This window comes from Ascaphus truei, chromosome 15 (assembly GCF_040206685.1).
Source record: "Ascaphus truei isolate aAscTru1 chromosome 15, aAscTru1.hap1, whole genome shotgun sequence".
Taxonomy (NCBI): Eukaryota; Metazoa; Chordata; class Amphibia; order Anura; family Ascaphidae; genus Ascaphus; species Ascaphus truei.
The window spans coordinates 25,041,182-25,066,259 of NC_134497.1; the positions used below are offsets into that span (position 1 = coordinate 25,041,182).

General features: G+C 44.2%; 1 protein-coding gene across 1 annotated transcript in view; it reads right to left on the reverse strand.

Moving 5' to 3' along the window:
* Positions 1-12,302: 12,302 nt before the first annotated feature.
* LOC142466696 (uncharacterized) overlaps positions 12,303-25,078 on the reverse strand; it is a 38,004-nt gene continuing 25,228 nt past the window's right edge. The window contains exon 3 of the mRNA XM_075572007.1: positions 12,303-16,599. Within this exon, the coding sequence (XP_075428122.1) occupies positions 14,570-16,492 (1,923 nt within the window). The 5' untranslated portion in view covers positions 16,493-16,599 and the 3' untranslated portion in view covers positions 12,303-14,569. The remainder of the gene's footprint in view (positions 16,600-25,078) is intronic.

Sequence of the window (25,078 nt, forward strand, 5' to 3'; positions counted from 1 at the left end):
TCTTGGTTTTAATTGTATTATCTCCAATATAGATAGTTAGATCAAGGAAGTTGATGCTCTCAATACTCGCCTCCGATGTAAAGGTGAGATTCACGTTGTTCTCGTTAATATGACTTAAAAAGAGGTTGAGGTCCTCTTTGCTCCCTGCCAGATGATAAGTACATCATCAATGTATCTCTTCCACAGGACCAGGTTTGCTCCATAGGGGTTGCCAGACCAAATATTGGTCTCCTCCCAGTGCGCCATAAAAATGTTCGCATAGCTTGGAGCAAACCTGGTCCCCATTGCTGTACCACATCTTTGCAAAAACATAGACCCATCAAACCAGAACAGGTTGTGTGTCAAAATGAACTTTATTCCATCTAACAGAAACCGTTTCTGTTCTTGTGGGATTAAGGGCTCGTTCTCCAGTGCAAAAGCTACCGCTGCACAGCCATCTACATGTCTAATCGAAGTATACAGGGCGGTAACATCACAAGTTACCAACGTATAATTCTCCTGCCACTGTACTGTGGATAAAGTGTTCAGAACCTGTAACGAATCCCTTAAATATGATTTGGCATTAGTGGCATATTTCTGCAGGTATATGTCTACGTACTCCGAAAAGTTCTGAGTTAGAGACCCGATGCCCGAAATAATGGGCCTCCCCGGAGGTTTTTGGCTATTTTTGTGAATCTTGGGCAAGAAGTAGAACACTGGTTTTATTGGTTCCTGTTTCAGCAAATAGGTGAACTCCTTCTCTCCCAAGATTCCTAGATCTTTTGCCTCACGCAGGATAGTTGTCAATTCTTCTTTATAGACTTTAGAGGGGTCATTTTTTATTCTCTCATAGGTTGTTGAGTCACTGAGAATGCGCTGGGACTCTAAAAGATAATAACTGGTGTCCATTACGACAACTCCCCCTCCTTTGTTTGCAGGTTTTATTGTAATGCTACTATCGTCGTTCAGGGTTTTTAATGCCTGTCTTTCCTCTTTGTTCATATTGTCTCGATGTCTACTCTCTTTCTTGGCTAGATGTTCAAAGTCGTCTATTAAAAACCTCTAGGTATTGGCCTTTGCAGCGACTTGGGTAAAAATTTGATTTATTTTTTAAATTCGAATGTACAAAATTATCCTGCTTAGGTGAGTCTGTCATATTTCTATCTGTTGTTAGTACTGGCTGCCCTATAGCCTGACTCATTGTGTTTTTGTTCAGGAAAAAACATTTAATTGTTAACAGACGTAGATATTTCTGTGCATCTATGAAGAGATCGAAACCGCTCGAACCCCGTGAGGGTGCGAAATTCAGTCCTTTAGCTAGAACGCTCGTCTGTACCTCATCCAATGCCTTTGAACTTAAATTTAAAACACTACTCAGTACGCTGGTCTTTTCCCTATGTTTCCTTCCTCCCCTTTTCCCTCTCTGCCTCTTTTCTTTCCCTTCCCCTCTGCTGTTCCTGACACCCCTGGGTCGTCCAGGCAGGAGAACCGGTTCTGTATCTCTATTGATGGGTGGGGTACCTGATCTAAAAAAGAGACACCTGTCTTACTTCTGTCTGATCTCTCCCAGATGGGGCTTTTTCGTATGACATATTCATCTCTCCTATCTCTATAGTCTCTTCTTTCTCTCCTGTCTTCGTGTCTCTCCCTAGATCTTTCCTCCCTGGATCTCCTAGGTGATCTGTCCCTCCTCGGAGAATGTTCCCATCTTGGTGAACGTTCTCGTCTATCTCGCCAATCATCCCTGGGATGTCTATAATCCCTTGTCTGGTGATGTTGGTCATATCCTTTTCTATAATAATAATTTGGGTACCTTTTTTCTGTCTCCCTTCCATATTCCTTATCGTATTTGACAAATCCTCCTGACTGGTGGCTTTTACTTGGATATTGGTCTCTACTTCTTTCCTTATTTTGGTGTTGAGACTTAGGCTCTTTTGCATCTAAATCACTCCTTTCCTCCTTTTCCTCTAGTTTCCTAGGGGGTAGAGTGCTCGTATTCTTAGTCGGACTCTTTTTAGGTGGGTTAAACGATGTTTTCTTATCCCTCCCTGCCATCGAATTACTTCTATCCCTTTTCTTCTGTTCTCTTGTTACCGATTTGTCCCACTTCCTCTGTTTCCCCTCTCTGTAGTCTTCCTCATCCCGTATAAATTTTTTGTTTTTGTTTATGAGGATATTCCTCTCTAGGGTGTCTAATTCATCAGATAATTTCTTATTCAATGTATTGGAGGGGCAATCCATGAGGGGCTCCAGTGCAGTTTTTATCTCATTAATCTCTAAATCTAGACCTTTCAGAGTTATATTGTGGTGTGATATTAGTAGGTTCATTAAATCTATAATACACGTGTCTAGTATTTTTTCTCACATGCATGCGTATTCTACTTCTGATAATTCAAAAGAGGCCGGCTTGAATACCCTAAGGCCTCTTGGGATTCTCGTGACCCTAAGGTATTCCTCTAAATAAGAGCGCTCTAGAAGAATGCGTATTTCCTTCTTCATTGCCTTATCTAATTTCTCGAATTCTAGTTTGACTGTGTCTGCGGCATTAGTTTCCTCTTTAATACTTCATTTACTCTCCATATCATTGCTCCTGAGTGCCCTTTTCTCAAACCCACTCTGTGCAATGATATCTGACTCACTGTCTATGGGGGTGGTTAGATCTTCTACCACCTCCATCTCAGCCATACTAAGATCTGAAACTTAAAAGGTAGCGGCCATCGGTGGGGATATGGTGTAGGAACAAACAAAAAAGAAAAACCAGGCGCTTACCTTAAGTAACAGATCGGGGGTGAATTCAGTACACAACAATAAAACCAATAATTGTGACCTCTCTCTGGTAATTAGAGACAATCTTAGGATCCCTTCTGCTTCAACCCCAGATTAGGGATAATCTGAAGCCCTTGTAGAGACGTGAAAACAAACAGAATAGGGCGAGCGAGGGATTAGAAGATACAGTCCAGTAAAATATATTCTAAACAGTTGAAAATATGTTGATAAAACCCAGAGTGATGGATAAGGGACAGGCAATGGTTGGATATATATATATATATATATATATATGTGACAGAATTATAGACAGCGCCCCTTACCAAACACACCAAAACTGCTGCAACGCTGACATATGTGGTAGGTGTTTGCACCAGGTCGATAATTTAAGTTCAAACAGATCAATATCAATATAAAAATATAAAAAGTGGCAGGGGCCGTATATATGCCCAAAAAAAATGAATATATTATAAAAATGTGTTAAAAAGAAAAAGTGTGCATAAAAATCAAAAAGAAAAATATGAACAAAAATAAATTCAAATTATATCAAAAAATAGAGGACAAAAGAATAACTGTAAATTAATATAAATAACTAAAAATAAGCAAGGTCCAACCTAACCTAAATTGTGAATTGATTTCAAATCATAACAAATAGTGGACCAAATATATTAATATTCAAAAACCAAAAGATTGAAAAAATGGTAAAGCAATTGTAAATGTTCACAAAAAATACTTAAGTCCTCAGATTGTCCAGGATAAATGAATCACAGAAGTACAGGCTGCTTCTTCTTGGGTTCACCGAACTCCCACAGCACCTATTTAGAAAAAAAAAAGAAAAGAAGCGCCCGATCCTTGTGTAAAATCAGATAAGAATTTAATACATCACGGACAAGACAAATGCACACTTACAATTTGTCTGATAAAATCAGTGCTTTCCCCAGAGATATGTGGCAGTAACCTACGGTGGTCGAGCAGTTCCCAGCTACCAACGTGAAGACGCAGAGACGCAGAGACGTGTGTGAAGTCCCTTCCGGGTCCCAGTGCTCCACGAGAGAGGTGAATGGCGGCCGCACGCTACAACTAAGCAGCCGCAAAGGAAAGCACTGATTCCCTTACTCTCTGGGACAACTCTCTGGAACAAAGGCTGATACAGACATAAGATCCAGCACTCCAAAGGACTTCAGTTCACACAGAGGCGATCGTGGAGTCTTCAGTTGGTGCATGGGCTGGTCCCATAACATGCCTGATTTTATCAGACAAATTGTAAGTGTGCATTTGTCTTGTCCGTGATGTATTAAATTCTTATCTGATTTTACACAAGGATCGGGCGCTTCTTTTCTTTTTTTTTTTTATATATATATATATATATATATATATACTTACACGGCCTTGTGTAAGCACGATCCAAAGAGGGTATCTTTGGGATATATCCTAGCCCGTCCACAAACAGGTATAGGGGAATCAAAATGGAGTATTGTAAATAAATACTCACATGGCTCAGTGTGAGTAGAGATGTGGGGTAGGTATCTTTTGGGTTAAGTTAACCCGTCCAGGGTAGTTGCAGACCGGTCACACACAATGGTTCCCATGCAGGGCTATGGCCGGAAGGCACCCCTCTGTTGCTTGTAATCAAGCAGTTTACCTCCCTGATTCGGCAGTGAAGGGGGATAAGTGAGGCACAGTTTCAGTGGTAAGTAAAAATGTATTTATTTAAATATAATCCCAGAAATTGACACACTCACATACAATAAAACATCCCCTGGCTTTCCAACGTAGCCTAGTACAGCAGCAAACTGCTCCGGCCCCGCGTCCGAGGTGCAGAAAGCTGACACTGATCTGCCCGGCTGCAGTTGCGGCTGAAAGGACTGTCTACGGAAGCCTCCGTGGGACAAAAGCCGGCACAGGATCGAGCAACACGTTTCGCCGGTCAAACGGCTTCCTCAGGCTCATACAATGACGTAGGAAGGGTCAGATGAGCTTATATATGTATGAGCCTAAGGAAGCCGTTTGACCGGCAAAACGCGTTGCTCGATCCTGTGCCTGCTTTTGTCCCACGGAGGCTTCCGTAGACAGTCCTTTCAGCCGCAACTGCAGCCGGGCAGATCAGTGTCAGCTTTCTGCCCCTCGGACGCGGGGCCGGAGCGGTTTGCTGCTGTACTGGGCTACATTGGAAAGCCAGGGGATGTTTTATTGTATTTGAGTGTGTCAATTTCTGGGATTATATTTAAATAAATTCATTTTTACTTACCACTGAAACTGTGCCTCACTTATCCCCCTTAACTGCCGAATCGGAGAGGTACTCTGCTTGATTACAAGCAACAGAGGGGTGCTTTCCGGCCATAGCCCTGCATGGGAACCATTGTGTGTGACCGGTCTGCAACTACCCTGGACGGGTTAACTTAACCCAAAAGATACCTACCCCACATCTCTACTCAAACTGGGCCGTGTGAGTATTTATTTACAATACTCCATTTTGATTCCCCTATACCTGTTTGTGGACGGGCTAGGATATATCCCAAAGATACCCTCTTTGGATCGTGCTTACACAAGGCCGTGTAATTATATATATATATATATATATATATATATATATATATATATATATATATATCCAACCGTTGCCTGTCCCTTATCCATCACTCTGGGTTTTATCAACATATTTTCAACTATTTAGAATATATTTTACTGGACTGTGTATCTTCTAATCCCTCGCTCCCCCTATTCTGTTTGTTTTCACGTCTCTACAAGGGCTTCGTATTATCCTTAATCTGGGGTTGAAGCAGAAGGGATCCTAAGATTGTCTCTAATTACCAGAGAGAGGTCACAATTATTGGTTTTATTGTTGTGTACTGAATTCACCCCCGATCTGTTACTTAAGATAAACGCCTGTTTTTTCTTTTTTGTTTGCGATGGAGGTCTGCCTGCGTTTTCTGTTTGTTGACTGCTTGCCTGATGTTGACCTGAATCTTTTTCCAAAGGTCCTTTAGCTCCTTAATCCTCTCATCTGCCGTTGAGACCCCTGAGGAAGGTAACATCTTAAGAAGAGTAGATGGGTTAAATCCATAATTGACATAGAAGTGAGATTCTAACGTGGAATCACTATGTGCGTTATTGTGAACGAACTCTGCCCAGGGTAGGAGTTCAGCCCAGTCATCTTGTGAGTCTGACACAAAACAACATAAGTATTGTTCGAGCGACTGATTTGTCCTCTCCGTTTGACCATTGGTCTGTGGATGGTATCCAGATGAAAAATGGGGAGCTATACCAAGCTGAAGACAAAAGGATCACCAGAACCGGGAAATAAACTGAGAGCCTCTGTCTGAGACGATTACCATGTAATTTACCGTGTAAATGAAAAAATCTCCTTAATAAAGACATCAGCTAGCCTGGGAGAATTAGGAAGACCCTTGAGGGGTATGAAGTGAGCCTGTTTTGAGAATCGGTCCACTACCACAAGAATTGTGTCCATACCCTTGGAGATAGGTAACTCGACAATGAAATCCATGGATAAGTGTGTCTATGGTCGGTCAGGAACAGGGAGAGGCTGAAGAAGACCAGAGGGAGAGGTCCTGGGTGTTTTAGTTCAAGCATATGTGGGGCACGCAGCTATGAAATTTTTAACATCCTTTTGCATCTCTGGCCACCAAAAAGTTTGAGAAATAAGGTCCAGTGTCCTCTTGATGCCAGGATGGCCTGAAGATCTGGAGGAATGACTCTACTCAAGGACCTTCTTTCTATGTTGGGCAGAAGTGAAGAGACGATCTTGAGGAGTCGAGATGCCAGGAGGAATATGACTCTGTTGACGAACAATGTCCTTAAGAGCTCCAAATGAGGAGGCCGAGAGAATACATTTGGGAGAAAGAATTGGTTTCTGCTGAACTTCAGAGTTATCGTCTATAGAAAATTGACGGGATAATGCGTCAGCCTTGATATTTTTTGATCCAGGAAGATAAGAAATTATGAAATTGAATCTGGAGTAGAATAGTGACCATCTGGCATGACGAGCTCCAAGGCGACGAGCTCCTTCGATGTAAAGTAAGTTCTTATGATCCGTGAGGATTGTAATAGGGTTGTCAGTGCCCTCCAGAAGGTGTCTCCATTCTTTGAGTGCCAGTTTAATGGCTAAAAGTTCACGGTTCCCAATATCGTAGTTGCATTCAGCCGGATAATTTTTTTTTCGAAAAGAAGGCACAAGGGTGCAACCTGGACAATGATTCTTTCTTTGGGAGAGAACAGTACCTACCCCAACATCGGAAGCGTCAACTTCAAGCGTAAACGGAAGTTGGGGATCAGGGTGAACGAGAACCGGAGCGGATACAAAAGCTTTCTTAAGAAGAGAAAAAGATTGAAGGGCCGCTGGGGACCAGGAGGCCGGGTCTGCTCCTTTCTTGGTTAATTCGGTCAAAGGAGCTACTAGAGAAGTGACATTTTGGATGACTAGACGATAATAATTAGAAAATCCAAGAAAGCGCTGGACTGCCTTGAGAGTCGTAGGTTGAGGCCAATCCAGGACTGCTCTGACCTTGGCAGGATCTATGATGAGACCGGTGTCTGATATGATATATCCCAAAAAACTGGTAGATGTCTGATGGAAATGACATTTTTCAAGTTTGGCAAAAGTCTATTCTCGCGTAACCGGAGAAGTACCTGTTTTACGTGAGAGACATGTTCTTGAATGGATTTAGAAAAAAAATTAGAATGTCATCGAGATAGATGATTACAAAGGAGTTGAGAAGGTCTCTAAAAACTTTATTCACAAAGTCCTGAAACACGGCTGGGGCATTGCAAAGACCAAAAGGCATGACCAAGTACTCATAATGTCCACCCCTGGTGTTGAAAGCAGTCTTCCATTCATCACGTTGGAGGATCCTGACAAGATTATAGGCACCACATAAATCTAATTTAGGGAAGATGTTAGCTCCTTGTAATCGATCGAATAATTCAAAAATGAGAGGCAGACGAAACGATTTCACAGTGATTTTGTTAAGGGCTCGGTAGTCTATGTAATGGCGTAGGCTCCTCCTATATATACTCTGCTTCCAACTTTTGCTGAGCATAGTCATTGTGGCGCCGTGCCTTGCCACATCTGTGTTCCTGAACCTTGCCTTGTCTTGCTTACTGATTAACCTCTTGTTGCCTGAACCCTGATCCGGCTTGTCTGACCATTCTCCTGGCTCCTGTCCTGACCTTGGCTAAATACTCAGACAATCCGACTATCTCCAATCCTGAACCTGGCTACGTACCCCGACTATCCGATACTCTACAATCCTGAACCTGGCTACGCACACTGACGATCTGCAACTCTCCGCTCCTGAACCTGGCAAGTACCTTAAACCTAGTCTACCATCCGTAATCCTGACCTGGCTTGAACGACTACTCTACACTCTAGGTGCGGCCGCGTGGCTGTGGGTCAGCGTTACTCAATTCCCTGCCTCAGCACCGCGGTCGCGCTTCATTTGTGGTGAGCTATGCGTTACAGTATGCTCAGCCACACAAACTTCGACCCCGCTGAGGTAAGAAGAGCCCTGTGCACGCACATGAGCTACCTTTCTAGTATTGAGAAAAAATTGAGGCTAGTGACCAAAACGTGCACTCCCTGCAGGAGAACTTTAAAATTTTCACTCAAACTCTCCAGGAACCTCGCTCTCCCCTTGCTCCTGCAATTCCTGAGTCTGCCACCATGTCTTCTCCTCACTTTCCTCAAGAACCCCGGTTACCCACCCCCAATTGTTATGGAGGTGATCCCCACGAGTGCCGAGGTTTTCTTAATCTTTGCTTTATACAATTCGAAATGAATCCTTCATGCTTCACTTCTCCTCGCACCAAAGTGGTGTATATTATGTCTTTCCTTACAGATGATGCCCTTGCCTGGGCTTCTCTCATCTGGGAGCAAAGACCCGACCGTACGCAGGATATTGCTGCCTTCACCAGGGAGTTCCGGAAGGTGTTTGATACACCAGACCGTAAGGTATCTGCTGATTCGGTGCTATTTCATGTGTCTCAACGTAACCGCACTGTTGCCAGATATGCACTTGAATTTAGGACTATAGCTACTGAAACTGACTGGAATGATGTAGCCCTGTCTGCGGCCTTCTGGCAAGGATTATCAGAGACCTTGAAGGATGAGACTGGGTTAATAAAAAAGAGAGAATCTGTCATGCACTCTGGCCATGTAAACCAGCACACTGGTGTCAAATCAGTCACTTAAAATGGAGCAGGGAAGTGTAAACGGACCAGAAATAGGTCAGAGCTGGGAAGGGGAACCTTACCTATGTAAGATCTTACTTTAGACCTCGGTCCTGCTTCCTCTGTGCTCCGGTTCCAGGCGTGCAGCCTTCTGTGTATACAGCATGGAAAGAAGAAATCCGGCGCCACAGCCTGTGACAAAATCCAAAGGCACTTCCGGGTTGTAGAAAAAACTTTATTGGTACCTCACAAAACACACGGCCACACCACAATCTCCCCCTCAACGAGTTTCACGCTGGAATCAGCACTTCGTCTTGGAGACGAAGCGCTGATTCCAGCATGAAACGCGTTGAGGGGGAGATTGTGGTGTGGCCGTGTGTTTTGTGAGGTGCCAATAAAGTTTTTTGTACAACCCGGAAGTGCCTTTGGATTTTGTCACAGGCTGTGGTGCTGGATTTCTTCCTTCCATGGGTTAATAAAAAGATAAATATATTTATTTATCTAAGATGTTTTTTATGTAATACCTGGTTTATCTTGTTTATATTTCAGTTAGTATTTACCCAGTCTCTTTCCATTATTAATATCATAATATACCATCTATGAATGAAGTATAAGCCATTGAGATGCACCGATTGGTGCTAGAATTTGTCTGTCAACATGTTCAACCAATGAGAGAGCTAGTAATGGGTTGCTAGGATATTCATGTGGCATAAATAAGCAGAGAATGGACTCACTGTATTTCCCTTTGGGAAAGTCGCCCATGTGTGATGAAACGTGTCAGGGAGTGTCACTGTACGCACATTACGTCATCATGCTGCGTGCGGTTGAGCCAGAAGCACACGCGGTGTTGATCGTCGGCTTTACCATCCAGGAGATTACACTGAAGCTCCAAGCAGACGCTTTGAGGACATTTCCAGGTGTCATCCAGCCCTCCAGCGGACCGTGCTGTTCTGTGACCCTACTAAGTGTGATTCTGACTGGGGAGGTGGTATGAAGACATCCAGCTGGTGGTGATATTATATTCATAATTGCCTGATTTTAACCTATCTCCTTGTGAGTGCTATTCCCCCTTTCCCCTTCCTTGTCCTTTATCTCATCAATAAATGTATGTTATTATGCTATGGGGCTCTCTTCTTTCTTTCCTAGGTTCCTATAGGACTTTGTTTGTCCTATTTGAGAGCTGCCTGAGACCCCCTTACCGGATTCCATTATCTACCTGATGGACTTTGCATAGGACTGGTTCTTATACCTATTTCTTCATTTATTGTATTTTTTGTACTGTTTGTTTTATTGTTTGTGTATTCACACTATTGCACATTGTGTAAAACAATTGATATCAATTTTCCTTATATAATTTTATATTACACCTAGTTCTCACTTCACATATTATAATAGAAATGTAGAGTTTGGCGCTACTATACATGTAGTTTGTTTTGTGTGTGTATATATATATATATATATATATATATATATATATATATATGCAAATACAACTGTATGCTCATCTGCATGTCCTAGGCAGGTCTGCAACCCCGCCTTTTACCATTATCACCCAGCACACAGCACTTCCACTGCAAGGGATTCTGGGAAATGACATGCAAATGAGCACGCAGTGCCACTTTTTGCTTCAAAAAACATTTTTAACATGGTTCCCTATAGGCTTAAGCTTGCTGCATGGTCACAGCTTTGAGCACAGCCAGGGTTAAGGTGCATACCCAGAAAACCACCCACAGACAGCTGTTTCGACCTTAATGGGTCTCATCAGTGTGGAGTTGATTAACTGGGTATGCAAAGAAGCTAAGGGAAATTATATATATATATATATAGATATATATATATATATATATATATATATCTATATATATATATATCTCTGTTATAATTATAATACATAGGGAGGGGAGTGGGGCAGCCAACATGCCCTTAACCTCAGGCAATGTAGCTATCTGCTTCTGCTCAGTCTATATATTTTGACAGATATGAGGGAACGGTAGAAAAAAGGGTATATTATCGCCCTCAATTATTATAGGGTTTCTGCTCCACTCCCCGTTTTGGAGGTTTACCAGAGGGAATCCAGATCGGGACATCTAGCTCTCCCTGCTTTCACAGGTCTGCAGCAGCTGATTGAGGCAGGGGAGCTGACTAAAAACCTGCTCTGAGCAGAGCAAGGCAGTTCAGTTTTGACTCTCAGAGAAGTTTGTAATGAGAGCTGGTTTGTGCTCAGGAAGAGCAAGGACTTTTGTTCTGTTTGTTTGTTTTACCCCTGTTATCTGCTGTAACCTTTGAATGGCAAAATAAAAAGGCCAATGTTTTTCACCTCTGTGTCAGAAGACTGTCTCCTCTAACTGGAAGGCTGTGTGGAAGTGCTGTTCCCAGGACAAAAAGTACATAGAAAAGGGTACTTTTGTCACAATATATATACACTGTACCTTTCATTTTCCCACCCCAACTGCCTAGCCACACCCTCCCTCTGGCCTGTGCAATCATAGCACTCTGCCCACCTGCTCAGAACTTGCTCCTCAGCCAATCACCTAACACCTATCCCACATGTGCCTGGTTACACAAGGCTCATTTTCCCACCATAACAGAACTAGCCCAAATCGAAACCCAGAGGTGAACGAGGGGCTTAGTGTTCCATGCCGCCCCCCAATTGCCCTTTGCCCCACACAGCTAAATACTTTTCATTCTGGTTTAGAGTTACAAATACAAAATACGTTTGGGTGTGTGTCTCCTGGACTCTGACCATAGATTTTGGCCTCGGAATCCCATATGAACACCTCCCTCAGCCTGGCAATGTGTTTGTGGGAAGGTAATGCCAGCGCATGTGTAACAGGAATCTCTGCCATAGAGTTGTGCAAGTGTAACCATCGGTGGGAAAGGTCCCTGTGTGAGGTGGCACCACTTGTTACATCATTACTGCATATGTCATTAATAAAGGGACACTTAACCCCCTCAGGTGCATTTTCATGTATACGTGTAGACTGTGAAGTAGATGGTGAGCCATTGCTGCTCTCTAGAGATATTTAAGGAACAGGATATACAGTATATAAAGGCGACTGCATTAATGTCCCTCACTGGGAACATTAGTCTGTGTCTCCTGTCCTCCACCTCAGTATTCAAAGGACATCATTTGGTGGCGGCCGTTTCGCTGCGACTCACCCCAACGCTGGCCACTTCGCCACTAAGTTAAGTGCCTAAACCCCCACCCTAACCACTAAAACCACTTAAATTAAACACCTAAACAGTCATAACATTTACATTAGAAGCAGCTGGTTGCGGAGGGTCCATCTGCAGCCTAACGCCGGTGGACAAATGGTTGCGGCGAAAATATTCTGATTCAAAGCTAAGTGAGACAACATACCGCTTCAGCATAATGGGAAACGCACATTTTATTAGAACCAACAGCATGGACATATAAAACATTATTAAAGAACAACATTTTTCTTTCAATAAAACTACAAAACAAATTATACAAATAACATGCATTTAAAAAGTTATAACTTTTTTTATCCTTTTAAAATGCTCGTTTTAGGCACCATAAACTAACGTCACTTTTCATTGTGATTTAGAGTAACACAGATACACGACTTATAAGTGAGCATCTTAGTCGCTGGTTATCCCTAAACATGCCTGGCTTTAGAGATACAGTTGTGTGAAAAAGAAAGTACAGCCTCTTTTAATTCTATGGTTTTACATATCAGGACATAATAACAATCATATGTTCCTTAGCATGTCTTAAAATTAGGTAAATACAACGACAGAGGAACAGCAACACATGACATGTTACACCGTGTCATAATTTAACAAAATAAAGCCAAAATGGAGAAGCCATGTGTGAAAAACTAAGTATACCTTATGATTCAATAGCTTGTAGCACCACCTTTAGCAGCAATAACTTGAAATAATCCTTTTCTGTATGACTTTATCAGTCTCTCACATCATTGTGGAGGAATTTTGGCCCACTCTTCTTTACAACGTTGCTTCAGTTCATTGAGGTTTGCGGGCATTTGTTTAAGCAGAGCTCTCTTAAGGTCCCGCCACAGCATTTCAATCGGGTTGAGGTCTGGACTTTGACTGGGCCATTGCAACACCTTGATTCTTTTCTTTTTTAACCATTCTTTTGTAGATTTGCTGGTGTGCTTGGGATCATTGTCCAGTTGCATAACCCAATTTCGGCAAAGCTTTAGCTGTTGGACAGATAGCCTCACATTTGACTCTAGAATACTTTGGTATACAGAGGAGTTCATGGTCGACTCAATTACTGCAAGGTTCCCAGGTTCTGTGGGTGCAAAACAAGCCTAAATCATCACCCCTCCACTACCGTGCATGACAGTTGGTACGAGGTGTTTGTGCTGATATGCTGTGTTTGGATTTCGCCAAACGTGTCGCTGCGCATTATGGCCAAACAGCTCCACTTTGGTATTTTGAGCATTGCACGGTCTGACCTTGGGCTGAATTTGATTAGACGTCCACTCCTGGGAAGATTGGCAACTGTCTTGAATGTTTTCCACTTTTGAAAAATCTTTCTCACTGTAGAATGATGGACTTTACATTGTTTGGGTATGGCCTTATAACCCTTCCCAGATTGATGGGCAACAATTGCTTCTCTAATATCATTGCTGATGTCTTTCTTCCTTGGATTGTGTTAACACACACCTGAATGCTCCAGACCAGCAAACTGCTAAAACGTCGGCTTTTATAGAGGTGGTCACACTTGCTGATGATCCATTAATCAACGGCATTTGATTAGCAGCACCTGTCTGCTACTTAGCATCTTAATTCCTATGGCAGCAGTAAGGGTGTACTTAGTTTTTCACACATAGCTTCTCCATTTTGTCTTTATTTTTGTTAAATATATCATGACACAATGTAATATGTCATGTGTTGTTGTTCATCTGAGGTTGTATTTACCTAATTTTTAGACCTGCTAATGAAAAGATGATTGTTATTGTGTCCTGATATGTAAAACCATATAATTCAAAGAGTGTGTACTTTCTTTTTTACACAACTGTAGGTCTCTCCAGTTTGTGCGTCCTCTTATGTTTCCTCAGGCTGCAAAACACACTAAATCCCTTCCCACATTCCCCACATAAATACGGTCTCTCCCCTGTGTGTGTCCTCTTGTGTCTGATCAGGCAGGATAAGTCACTAAATCCCTTCCCACATTACCCGCATAAATACGGTCTCTCCTCTCTGTGTGTCCTCTTGTGTGTGTTCAGGCAGGATAAGTCACTAAATCCCTTCCCACATTCCCCGCATACATACGGTCTCTCCCCCGTGTGTGTCCTCTTGTGTGTCCTCAGGCAGGATAAGTCACTAAATCCCTTCCCACATTCCCCGCATATATGCGGTCTCTCCCCTGTGTGTGTCATCTTGTGTATATTCAGGCTGAATAACTGACCAAATCCCTTCCCACATTCCTCACATACATACGGTCTCTCCCCTGTGTGTGTCCTCGTGTGTGTCCAGGGTGGATGACACACTAAATCCCTTCCCACATTCCCCACATACATGCGGTCTCACCCCTGTGTGTGTCCTCAGGCCAGATAACTGACTAAATCCCTTCCCACATTCCCCACATGCATATGGTCTCTCCCCTGTGTGTTTCCTCTTGTGTTTGATCAGGCTGGATAGCTTACTAAATCCCTTCCCACATTCCCCACATACATACGGTCTCTCCCCTGTGTGTGTCCTCTTGTGTATGATCGGCTGGATAAGGCACTAAATCCCTTCCCACAATCCCCACATACATACGGTCTTTCCCCTGTGTGTGTCCTAAAAAGTGTGTGTTCAGGTGGGATAACCGACTAAATCCCTTCCCACATTCCCCACATACATGGGGTCTCTCCCCTGTGTGTGTCCTCTGGTGTATGTTCAGTTGGGATATCGTACTAAATCCCATCCCACATTCCCCACATACATGCGGTCTCTCCCCTGTGTGTGTCCTCTTGTGCGTGTTCAGGTTAGATAACACATTAAATCCCTTCCCACATTCCCCACATACATGCGGTCTCTCCCCTGTGTGTGTCCTCTTGTGCGTGTTCAGACTGGATAAGTGACTAAATCCCTTCCCACATTCTCCACATACATGCGGTCTCTCCCCTGTGTGTGTTCTCTTGTGTGTGTTCAGGTTAAATAACACAATAAATCCCTTCCCACATTCCCCACATACATAGGGTCTCTCCCCTGTGTGTGTTCTCGTGTGTGTGTTCAGACTGGATAAGTACCAAAATCCCTTCCCACATTCCCCACATACATGCGGTCTCTCCCCTGTGTGTGTTCTCTTGTGTGTGTTCAGACTGGATAAGTCCCTAAATCCCTTCCCACATTCCACACAAACATGCGGTCTCTCCCCTGTGTGTCCCCTCTGGTGTCTGATCAGGTGGGATGACTTACTAAATCCCTTCCCACATTCCCCACATACATAAAGTCTTTCCCCTGTGTGTGTCCTCTTGTGTGTGTTCAGACTAGATAACTTACTAAATCCCTTCCCACATGCCCCACATACATGCAGTCTCTCACGTGTGTGTGTCCTCAGGCCAGATAACTGACTAAATCCCTTCCCACATTCCCCACATGCATATGGTCTCTCCCCTGTGTGTTTCCTCTTGTGTTTGATCAGGCTGGATAGCTTACTAAATCCCTTCCCACATTCCCCACATACATACGGTCTCTCCCCTGTGTGTGTCCTCTTGTGTATGATCAGGCTGGATAAGGCACTAAATCCCTTCCCACATTCCCCACATCCATGCGGTCTCTCCCCTGTGTGTGTCCTCTTGTGCGTGTTCAGACTGGATAAGTGACTAAATCCCTTCCCACATTCCCCACATACATGCGGTCTCTCCCCTGTGTGTGTTCTCTTGTGTGTGTTCAGGTTAAATAACACAATAAATCCCTTCCCACATTCCCCACATACATAGGGTCTCTCCCCTGTGTGTGTTCTCGTGTGTGTGTTCAGACTGGATAAGTACCAAAATCCCTTCCCACATTCCCCACATACATGCGGTCTCTCCCCTGTGTGTGTTCTCTTGTGTGTGTTCAGACTGGATAAATCCCTAAATCCCTTCCCACATTCCACACAAACATGCGGTCTCTCCCCTGTGTGTGTCCTCTGGTGTCTGATCAGGTGGGATGACTTACTAAATCCCTTCCCACATTCCCCACATACATAAAGTCTCTCCCCTGTGTGTGTCCTCTTGTGTGTGTTCAGACTAGATAACTTACTAAATCCCTTCCCACATGCCCCACATACATGCAGTCTCTCACCTGTGTGTGTTCTCATGTGTGTGTCTAGGTTGGATGACACACTAAATCCCTTCCCACATTCCCCACATACATGCGGTCTCTGCCCTGTGGGTGTCGTCTTCTGAAAGTTCTGGTCTGATAAAGTCAGACTCTTCCCCCTTTCTCCAAGATCTTTTCCTGTGGCAGCAGCTAATATATCTCTTTTGAAATGAGAAGCAGTTATATTGTTTATTAATTGCCTTGACTGGTTGAAAGATGTATTTTCTGTCATATTTATTGGAATGTTGCAAGATTGTTCTGTCCTCATCTTTTCCATATACTCATTTGGGTGTTTGAGCTTCAGATGCTTGAGGCGGTAATCCTGACTGCTAAAAGCAGCCTTGCACTGTGGTCATGGGTGGATTATTGGTGCTTGTCTTTGTACTAGACAAGACAAAAAAGTCAGTTACACAAACTGTCTTACAAAAGGCCATGCAGGAGAGGTAAGTTGGCATATCACAAAAAGATCAAGATGAAAGTAAACTGTAGATGTACATTGTAAGAATGAAGGTTTAGCACAACATGTGCAGCATTAGGGCCGGGAGAGTAGATGTAGTGGATCATACAGTACATTTAAAGTGGATCATAATATATAATGATGTAAAAAGAAATCTCATTAGCTGCAAAACACCAATTAAAGTGGCAGAAATCATTTGATAGATAGTAAGTCGATAGTTTCAGTTGTGAAGGTATAATTAATTTTTTTTAGTACAATGAATAGAATATGTGTCTCATTAGAAGCTCACATATCAGTCACGGGTGTTCCCGTTACCGCACCATGTGCCAGGTCTCTAATAGTTATAGGATGACCCAACTTTCTGCTAAATCTCCATTGTTAAATCAGGAAACAAATGCACAATTATTGTATTTTAACATATTGCATATACAATGGTGATGGGGACAATGCAAACACAAAAACGATGCAAAATCATGGAATGTGATTCCCTCCCTTTAAAGTGCCATCCCAGCACCTAAAAAAGGGCATTCATCACATGATACATCTACCAACTCCCTTCTTTACCTTAGCGGTTAACACGGACGGGGTTATTAATGTATTTTAATATTGTTGATGTATTATTACTGGGTTACTATTTATCGCAATGTGGATATCTGGGCCCCCCATTGAGAGGGACTAGTTATCCACAGTGATAATCATTGGTTTAATGTGTAAATTGTATTTTGAATGTTCTTTTTTGTTTTGTTTTAAATGTGTATACATTTTTTGTTAATATTTAAAACCACATTTGTCTAATAAGGATATTGGGCATTAGACTAGAAGAGGGGCAGAGGTAGGGAATATGGGCGATGACAGTAGTTTCCCCAGGGAGGGGGGTTAGTCTTCCGTGGGGGTGGAAGTGGTGGTGAGAGGGGTTAACCCCTTAATTACCTTAGCGACTAGAATGGCAATGCTTTACTGGCAAACTAATGGGGTCAACAGGGTTAAGTAATGTTTTCTTTTAATAAAATATTAACCCCTTTGGTATACCTTGGTAACCACAGGCATGAAACATGTTAATGTTATTTTGATCATAGGTTTCTGTAATAATAGAAATATTAACCCAATACGATATGTAACACATTATTAACAGTCGCATTAATTCCCATATTGCAAGATTGGACCAAATATCGAGCCAACTAACTTGGTCAGGTAATTTAAAAAAAATAAAGTATTAACCCCTTTGGTGCCTGCGGTATACCTTGTGGTATAATAATGTTATTTTGATCAGAATTTTCTGTAATAGAGATTACAGAAGCCTATAATAGAAATATTATCCCAATGCGGTACGTAACATTATTAACAGTCATGTTAATTCCCATATCGTGAGATTGGCCCAAATATCGCACCCAGTAAATTATTACCACAATCTTGATATATACCAACTTAAAATTGCCGTAATAGCACCCGTTAGTTTATTATTTCCCAGGGTTCGATATTAACTCCACTTTAACAGAATTTGATGTATCTGAGCCGTAGTGTTTTGTTTATGCATTCGGGACAAACCAAGAACTAACCATGCTTTACTAGGCACTAAGGCGGCAAAGGGGGGTGGGTAATGTGTATATTATCCCATTTGTGGTCAGCTAGTCATGGAAACTGATGACTAGTTGACCCGTGGACTACTAAGGGTTAATATGAACTGGAGTGTATTTTAACAACTATTTTATCATCTATTCCTGTGGTTCCCAAACTTTTACGGTTCAAGGCTACCAAAGGCGATCAGGATTTTTCTGCAGCGCCCAAAGTGAAAATAAAAGTTGTATAAACATGCCTAGCAGTTGCAGTGCGCAATTGGTGGCTTGGTGCGGTTACGGTTAGTGAAAAAAATTCAACGCGAATGTAAAAACCACAAAAACAATGTATTGATGGAATAATTAGTGAGACAAATGAGCCTGTTTTTCACTACACATCTTTACAAATCTCGGAATCAAACTGGATACAGCCACCCTCATTTCCTGTTTCACGCTGATTTTCGCACGATATTTGCTCTTTATCACTGCGACCGCAGAAAACCCTGCTTCGCACAAATATGATGTTGCAAATGGAATTAAGATTCGCTGAGCTTTACCATTTAACAGCAGATATTCATCTTTTACTGATAGCCAAAATTCAGTAAGATCCATGGTGCTAAATGTTGTCTTCAGTGTATTGTAGCAAGTTAGCTCAATAAGATTTTCTGCTTCTAAAGAAGTAAATTCAGGTCGAGGTTTGGCTTTGAATGGGTCTTGAATCCATGCGAATTTGTCAATTGGCATCTTAAGAGTGATGCATTTAAAGTGATCATTTTAAGTGACAATATATAGTTAGACTATAGTTTATATATTTACTTTTCTTCATGCAAGACCTATAACCTCAGCTGATATGGCATGGATCTAATTGCATTCTCTCCACAGGTATGTCCCTGATCTGCAAGTCCTGTTTTAAAAGAATTACACACCCGGCGTGCACTATTGATATGTTTGAATATCAAAAGGTGGATTTTTTCCCCCCTCTTAACTGTGTGCTGCTAATTGACCAACTGGAACAAGCTGATTTATTGGGGAGGGGGAGGGTCATGTGACTGCTTTAGATGTATAAAACAAATACCCCAATATCCCATGCTTGTTAGCCGGCATATTTTAACCCCCCCCCCCACCCCTTTACAACTTATTTCACTGCAGCCTCTCCCAAAAGTGACTGCACAAAACTACCTCCCACACCCACTCAAACCCTGAATTGACTCTAGCATTGCAATGCAGCAAAACATTTGACAAGGAACAGGCACACCCCTGCGGTTTTCTGCACACACTCACTTTGCTCACTACAGCTCCATGCAGCACTGCCTACCTCTGGCATAATGAACCTGCTATGTTTCTTAACTTTTTTTCCTTTCTCCTGGCCTAATGGAGATGTTACTCCCTCTATCCACTACAAACTCCTCCCTTCTGGCCCACACCCAACATCACCATACACTCTGGACTACTCAAAAGCCTTGCACCATCTACTGAATGTTGTTGGAGAACTCTAAAAGCCAGCACACCAACCACCGCACACTCAAATTGCAAACATCAGAAATGTAGAACTTGGAGGCGCATGCGCGATGGTGAGGGGAACGGTTGCCTAATCGTATAGCTCCCACCCCCGCCAAAGCATTTTTCAAAATAAAGCTAACCAAAACTACCAAACCTATATAAAAAGAACGTTTACCGATGCCGGAATACACCGCGATGGCCCCGCCATCAACAAAAAAAAAAAGAACACAGGGGATCTGCGGAGGTATCTGAGTAGATCCTCATCCAGAGATGGGAGGGCAGAAATGGCGCCCGGCTCGGCACCAGGATCGGGATCGGAACGCGAGGAGGACCGGGAGGAGACACCAGAGCAACGGCCAGTACGGCGGTGCGATTTCGACCGGCTGTACAACGACATGAAGTCGTTATTTAGAGCCGAAATTCAGGAACTCCGACAGGAGGTACAGGGCCTGGGAAAAAGAACTGGGGCCCTGGAGGACAAAATGGTGGCGGTTTCCTCCACAATTAAAAAATCAGACAAACGTGCTGCATACCTGCAAAACCAGATCACAGAGCTGGCCAAGAGACAGGAGGATGCTGAGAACCGGGACCGGCGGAGCAACATTCGCATCCGAGGCATACCAGAGGAAATAACAGAGATTGAAGTTTTCCTCACAAGATGGATGACGAGTTTGCTCCCTGACACTCCAGCAGCTGAACTAATGTTAGATCGATGCCACAGGGCCCTACGGAGCAAACCGCTGGCGAATGCGCAACCCAGGGATGTGATCGCCAGGTTACACTACTATCGCACCAGGCAGGCACTTTTTACGAAAGCCCGGGGGGAGGAAGCCTGTAAATTCGAGGGTATCTCGATACAGCTTTTTCAGGATCTGTCCCCCCTGACCCTGGCCAGACGCCTGAAGCTACAGCCCATAACCCGCCTCCTCAGGGACAAAGCCATCCGTTACCGGTGGACCTTTCCGTTCGGCTTACTAGTCATCAGGAACGGAAAGGCCACCTCAATGAAAAACCTGGAGGAGGGGGAGGAATTCCTGCGTAGGCTGGGAATAACGACCGGAGAACCCAGGAGCCCCCGGGCAGAGAGAGAGCCGGACAATGAGTGGCAGCAGGCCGGCACATCCCGGAAGACTCGAGCCTCCAGCGAGCCGGAGAAGGAGTGAAAAAGCAAAAAAAAAAAAAAAGAATGCTCAGCTCCAATAAAATGTTTTGTTACCAGTTTTGGTTGCCTACAAGTTATGGCCTACAGTTGGGACTCTCAGGACTGCTAACAGCTAGATGCGCTAAGTAGCGGAGTAGGCATAAGTAATGCCACAGCTTCACCTATCTAAGGCGGGATAAGCAGATTCTATTCCACGGGGTCAGACCTAAACCTGCAAAAGAAAAGACTTACCAGAAATTCCGGTGACAATGGCTGCCCCGCAACCCGGAAGAGACGCGTGACACGCACCTAGGAAAGATGGAGGCATCGCGACTCGTGGCGGGACAAAAAAACTGCACGGCCGGAAGAAGATGAGCCCAGCGCGGGAAGACGTCCACTTCCGTCGACATCCGGCGGTGAATGAGCCAGGACCGGAAGGACGTCACCGGATATGGCCGTGCGGCCATCTTGGTAGAGGCGCCCAAGAGGGAAAGGAGGATCTACGACGGCGCCGGAACAGCCCTGAGACCGGAGAAACCGGATGTCCGCGGCAGCACACAAAAGAAGGCACAGCCCCACGGACAGATGAGCAGTGTCGCCCTGCCCGCAGACTCACCGGCCGCAGACTCCCCTTTGGAGGACACCCCGGCCCCGCTTGCAGACGCCCCCCCGATGGACAGGGCCAATACCTACCCATAACATAGACACGGGGATAGGACATGTCGAGGGAAGTAGGGGGAGGGAGGAATACCCAAGTGAGGCAAGGCAGGGCGGAGTAACACCACACAGCGGACAGCAGTAACGCCACTAATTAAAGGGGAGCAGGACCACCTAGTCTTATGCTCCAAAGTGGGGGGCCAGTAAGGAAGGGGCTCGGAGAGAGCTAGCATGTAAAAACGGCCGTAAAACACCGTGGGATAGATAGTGGCCACAGGGCACAGAGACACCACACACCACATAAAAGCTAAGGAATGGGAAAAGTCCCCCACATAGATAGGGTACACATGTATACCGAATCAGCTTGCAGTCCTGAAGACGCCGGACGTTCACACTGACTAGAAAGAGTTGCCATAAGCATGGTTAAAATCTGATGGGGGGGGGGGGTAGCCTCCTTCTTGCCGTCGCCATGAGTCTCCTCATGGATACCTGGGGGATAGCCCCCAGGAGATTCATGCAAGACCCCGGTGGGCCGGGGAAAACGGGTAAGGCTCAACCTCACGTGATCAGAGGTGGGCCCGCTCGAACCGGAACCCCACGTGGGGCAGTTCAGGTGCCCAGGGGATCTCGGTCCTCTGAGGTCACCGAAAGTTATCAAAGTTTATTTGTTGTCTCCCCAATGTTCCCATTGTGTTTACCCCAGTGTTTCTCCCCTGCGCAGATGAGCAGTATACAAAGCAGTTCACAAGATCATACTCTGAGGAAGTTCATGTCCCCACTAGAAAGAGGTAAAGCAGCAATCCCTATTGAAAACACCAATGGGTAAGGATTTTACTATCTTATCACACAACACAAAAGGTTTTAATAGCCCCCTGAAAAGAAAACTTGCATTCACAGACTACCGGAGGCAAGACCCCGACATAATACTACTCCAAGAGACCCACTTCTCAAGGACCAGTTCCCCCAAGTTCCTAGATAGCAGATATAGAACATGGCTCTCCGCACCAGCAAACGTAAAAAAAAGAGGGGTAGCAACCCTATTACATAATCGCCTGGCATTCAATATAACTCTAACAAAAACGGATAAGAATGGTCGCTTCCTGATAGTAGTAGGCGAGATGGGGGGACAGCCCCTCACAATTGCCAACGTATACGCCCCCAACGAGGGAGCCGATACCTTCTTCACGAAATTCTTCACCATTTTACATAGAGTGGCACAAGGCGGTATAGTTTTAGGGGGCGATTTCAACCTGACATTAGATCCCAAGGCCGACAGGTGCACACCCAAGGCACCGAAGCACACACAAAGCAGAGCAATCTGGAACCAAGGCCTTAAGACAAATAGGTTGGTAGATATATGGCGGGAACAACATTCAGGAGCAAAAGAGTACACGTTCTATTCGCACCCACATGACAGATACAGCAGGATAGACTACCTCTTTGTGTCTAACAGAATGGTTTCGCAGATCTCCCATACGGGCATCCATGATATTTCATGGTCAGATCATGCGCCAATTGAGCTGCAGTGCACAGACTTCAGACTAGACAGACCAGGAGCGACATGGAAGCTTAATGAATGCTTGCTAAAAATCCCTGAAATTGAAACAGAAATAAGGGATAAAATCAGGGTCTATTTTGAGGAGAATGTCGGTAGCGTGACATCCCAATCCACCCTATGGGAGGCCCATAAGGCAACTCTCCGCGGAGAACTCATAGGGATAGCCAGTAGGCGGAAAACAGCAAGGGAAAAGAAAATTCTGATCCTCCAATCTGAGTTATCAGCCCTCTCCGCCCTACACAAAACTACCAAACAAGCGCAGACCTTACAGGCCTGGCGTGACACTAAAACTAAATTGCATCTGTTGGTGTCCTCCCGAGCTGAAAAGGAGCTGACCTGGTCTAGGCGACAATTCTATGAGAAAGTGAACAAGCCAGATACCCCACTTGCCAATAAACTCAAAAATTGTAACCGCAACTTCCATATCCAATCCATTCGAACCAAGAACGGTGACCTTACTTCTGATCCTAAACTAATTGTAGAGGAATTCAAAAAGTACTATGAGACCCTGTATGACGGGGCGAAGGTCTCCCATTGTGAGAACACTCATAGGCAGCTGAGGACGTTTCTAACTGAGGCAAAACTACCCAGCCTGGGCAGATTGGAAAGGGAGGCATTACAGGAAGACTTCTCAGGTGAGGAGATATCAGAGGTAATAAAAGCACTAAAGCCATCCAAAGCCCCGGCCCCGGACGGCTTCTCCAGCCTGTACTATACAAAATTCAGAAAAACCTTAGTACCTCACCTGGCCCGATTATTCAACTCGTTTTTAGATGGTGCCCCTATTCCTAGCCAAATGCTCCAGGCGTCTATAACAGTGATCCCCAAACCAGGAAAGGACCCAGCAGACTGTAAAAGTTACCGGCCAATATCTCTCATCAATTCAGACACTAAAATCTTCTCCAAACTATTAGCCAACCGTCTGAATTCAGTCATGCCGAAGCTGGTCCACCCCGATCAAGTAGGGTTTATATGCGGAAGGCAAGCTACGGACAATACCAGACGGATAATAGATTTAATTGATTTGGCACAGAAAAAACACATCCCGTCTATGGCATTGAGTTTAGACGCTGAAAAGGCCTTCGACCGCATTGATTGGCCCTACCTTACAGAGACGCTGCGAGTGTTCGGCATAGGGGGGAGAATGTTGGGTGCTATTCTGGCTCTCTATAGGGAACCAAGGGCGAAGGTCAGACACCAGGGCTTCCCCTCGGAAGACTTTCCAATAAAGAGCGGCACCAGGCAGGGATGCCCCCTGTCCCCACTTATTTTTGCACTATGTATAGAACCCCTAGCGGCACATATCCGTAACTCCCCAGATATAACAGGTATACAGATAAAAGATCAGTCACACAAAGTGGCCCTGTATGCATATGACATTATACTAATGTTGTCCAAACCCCTTACCTCCCTGCCAAATGTCTTCAGCTTACCAGACGAATTTAATAAGATATCGGGGTTCAAAATCAATCAGACAAAATCAGAAGCATTAAACATCAACCTGCCAAAGGTCACAGAAAAATTAATAGAACTGAATTTTAATTTCAAATGGCAAGCATCCTCCATTAAATATTTAGGTATCTATATCACTAAAGAATATACAGCCCTACACAAAGCCAATTACCCCAGACTAATTAGGACTTTGAGGGAGGATCTTCGGATCTGGTCAGGCCACACAATCTCGTGGATCGGCAGGATCCAGTGCCTTAAGATGAATCTTCTACCCCGAATCTTGTATCTGTTTCAGACCCTCCCGATACAAGTGATCAGGGATGACATCCTCCGCTTACAGTCCTCTATGGTGAAATTCGTCTGGGGTAATAAAAAACCACGAATAAAAAGTAGCATTCTCACGAGGCCAACAGTTAGAGGAGGGTTGGGGGTACCTTGCTTGATATCATATTTCAAAGCGGCACAATTAACCCAAATTATTCAGTGGCACATGCACCCAAGCCTGCGCAGATGGGTGGAGCTGGAAAAAGCATGCTGTGACCCTG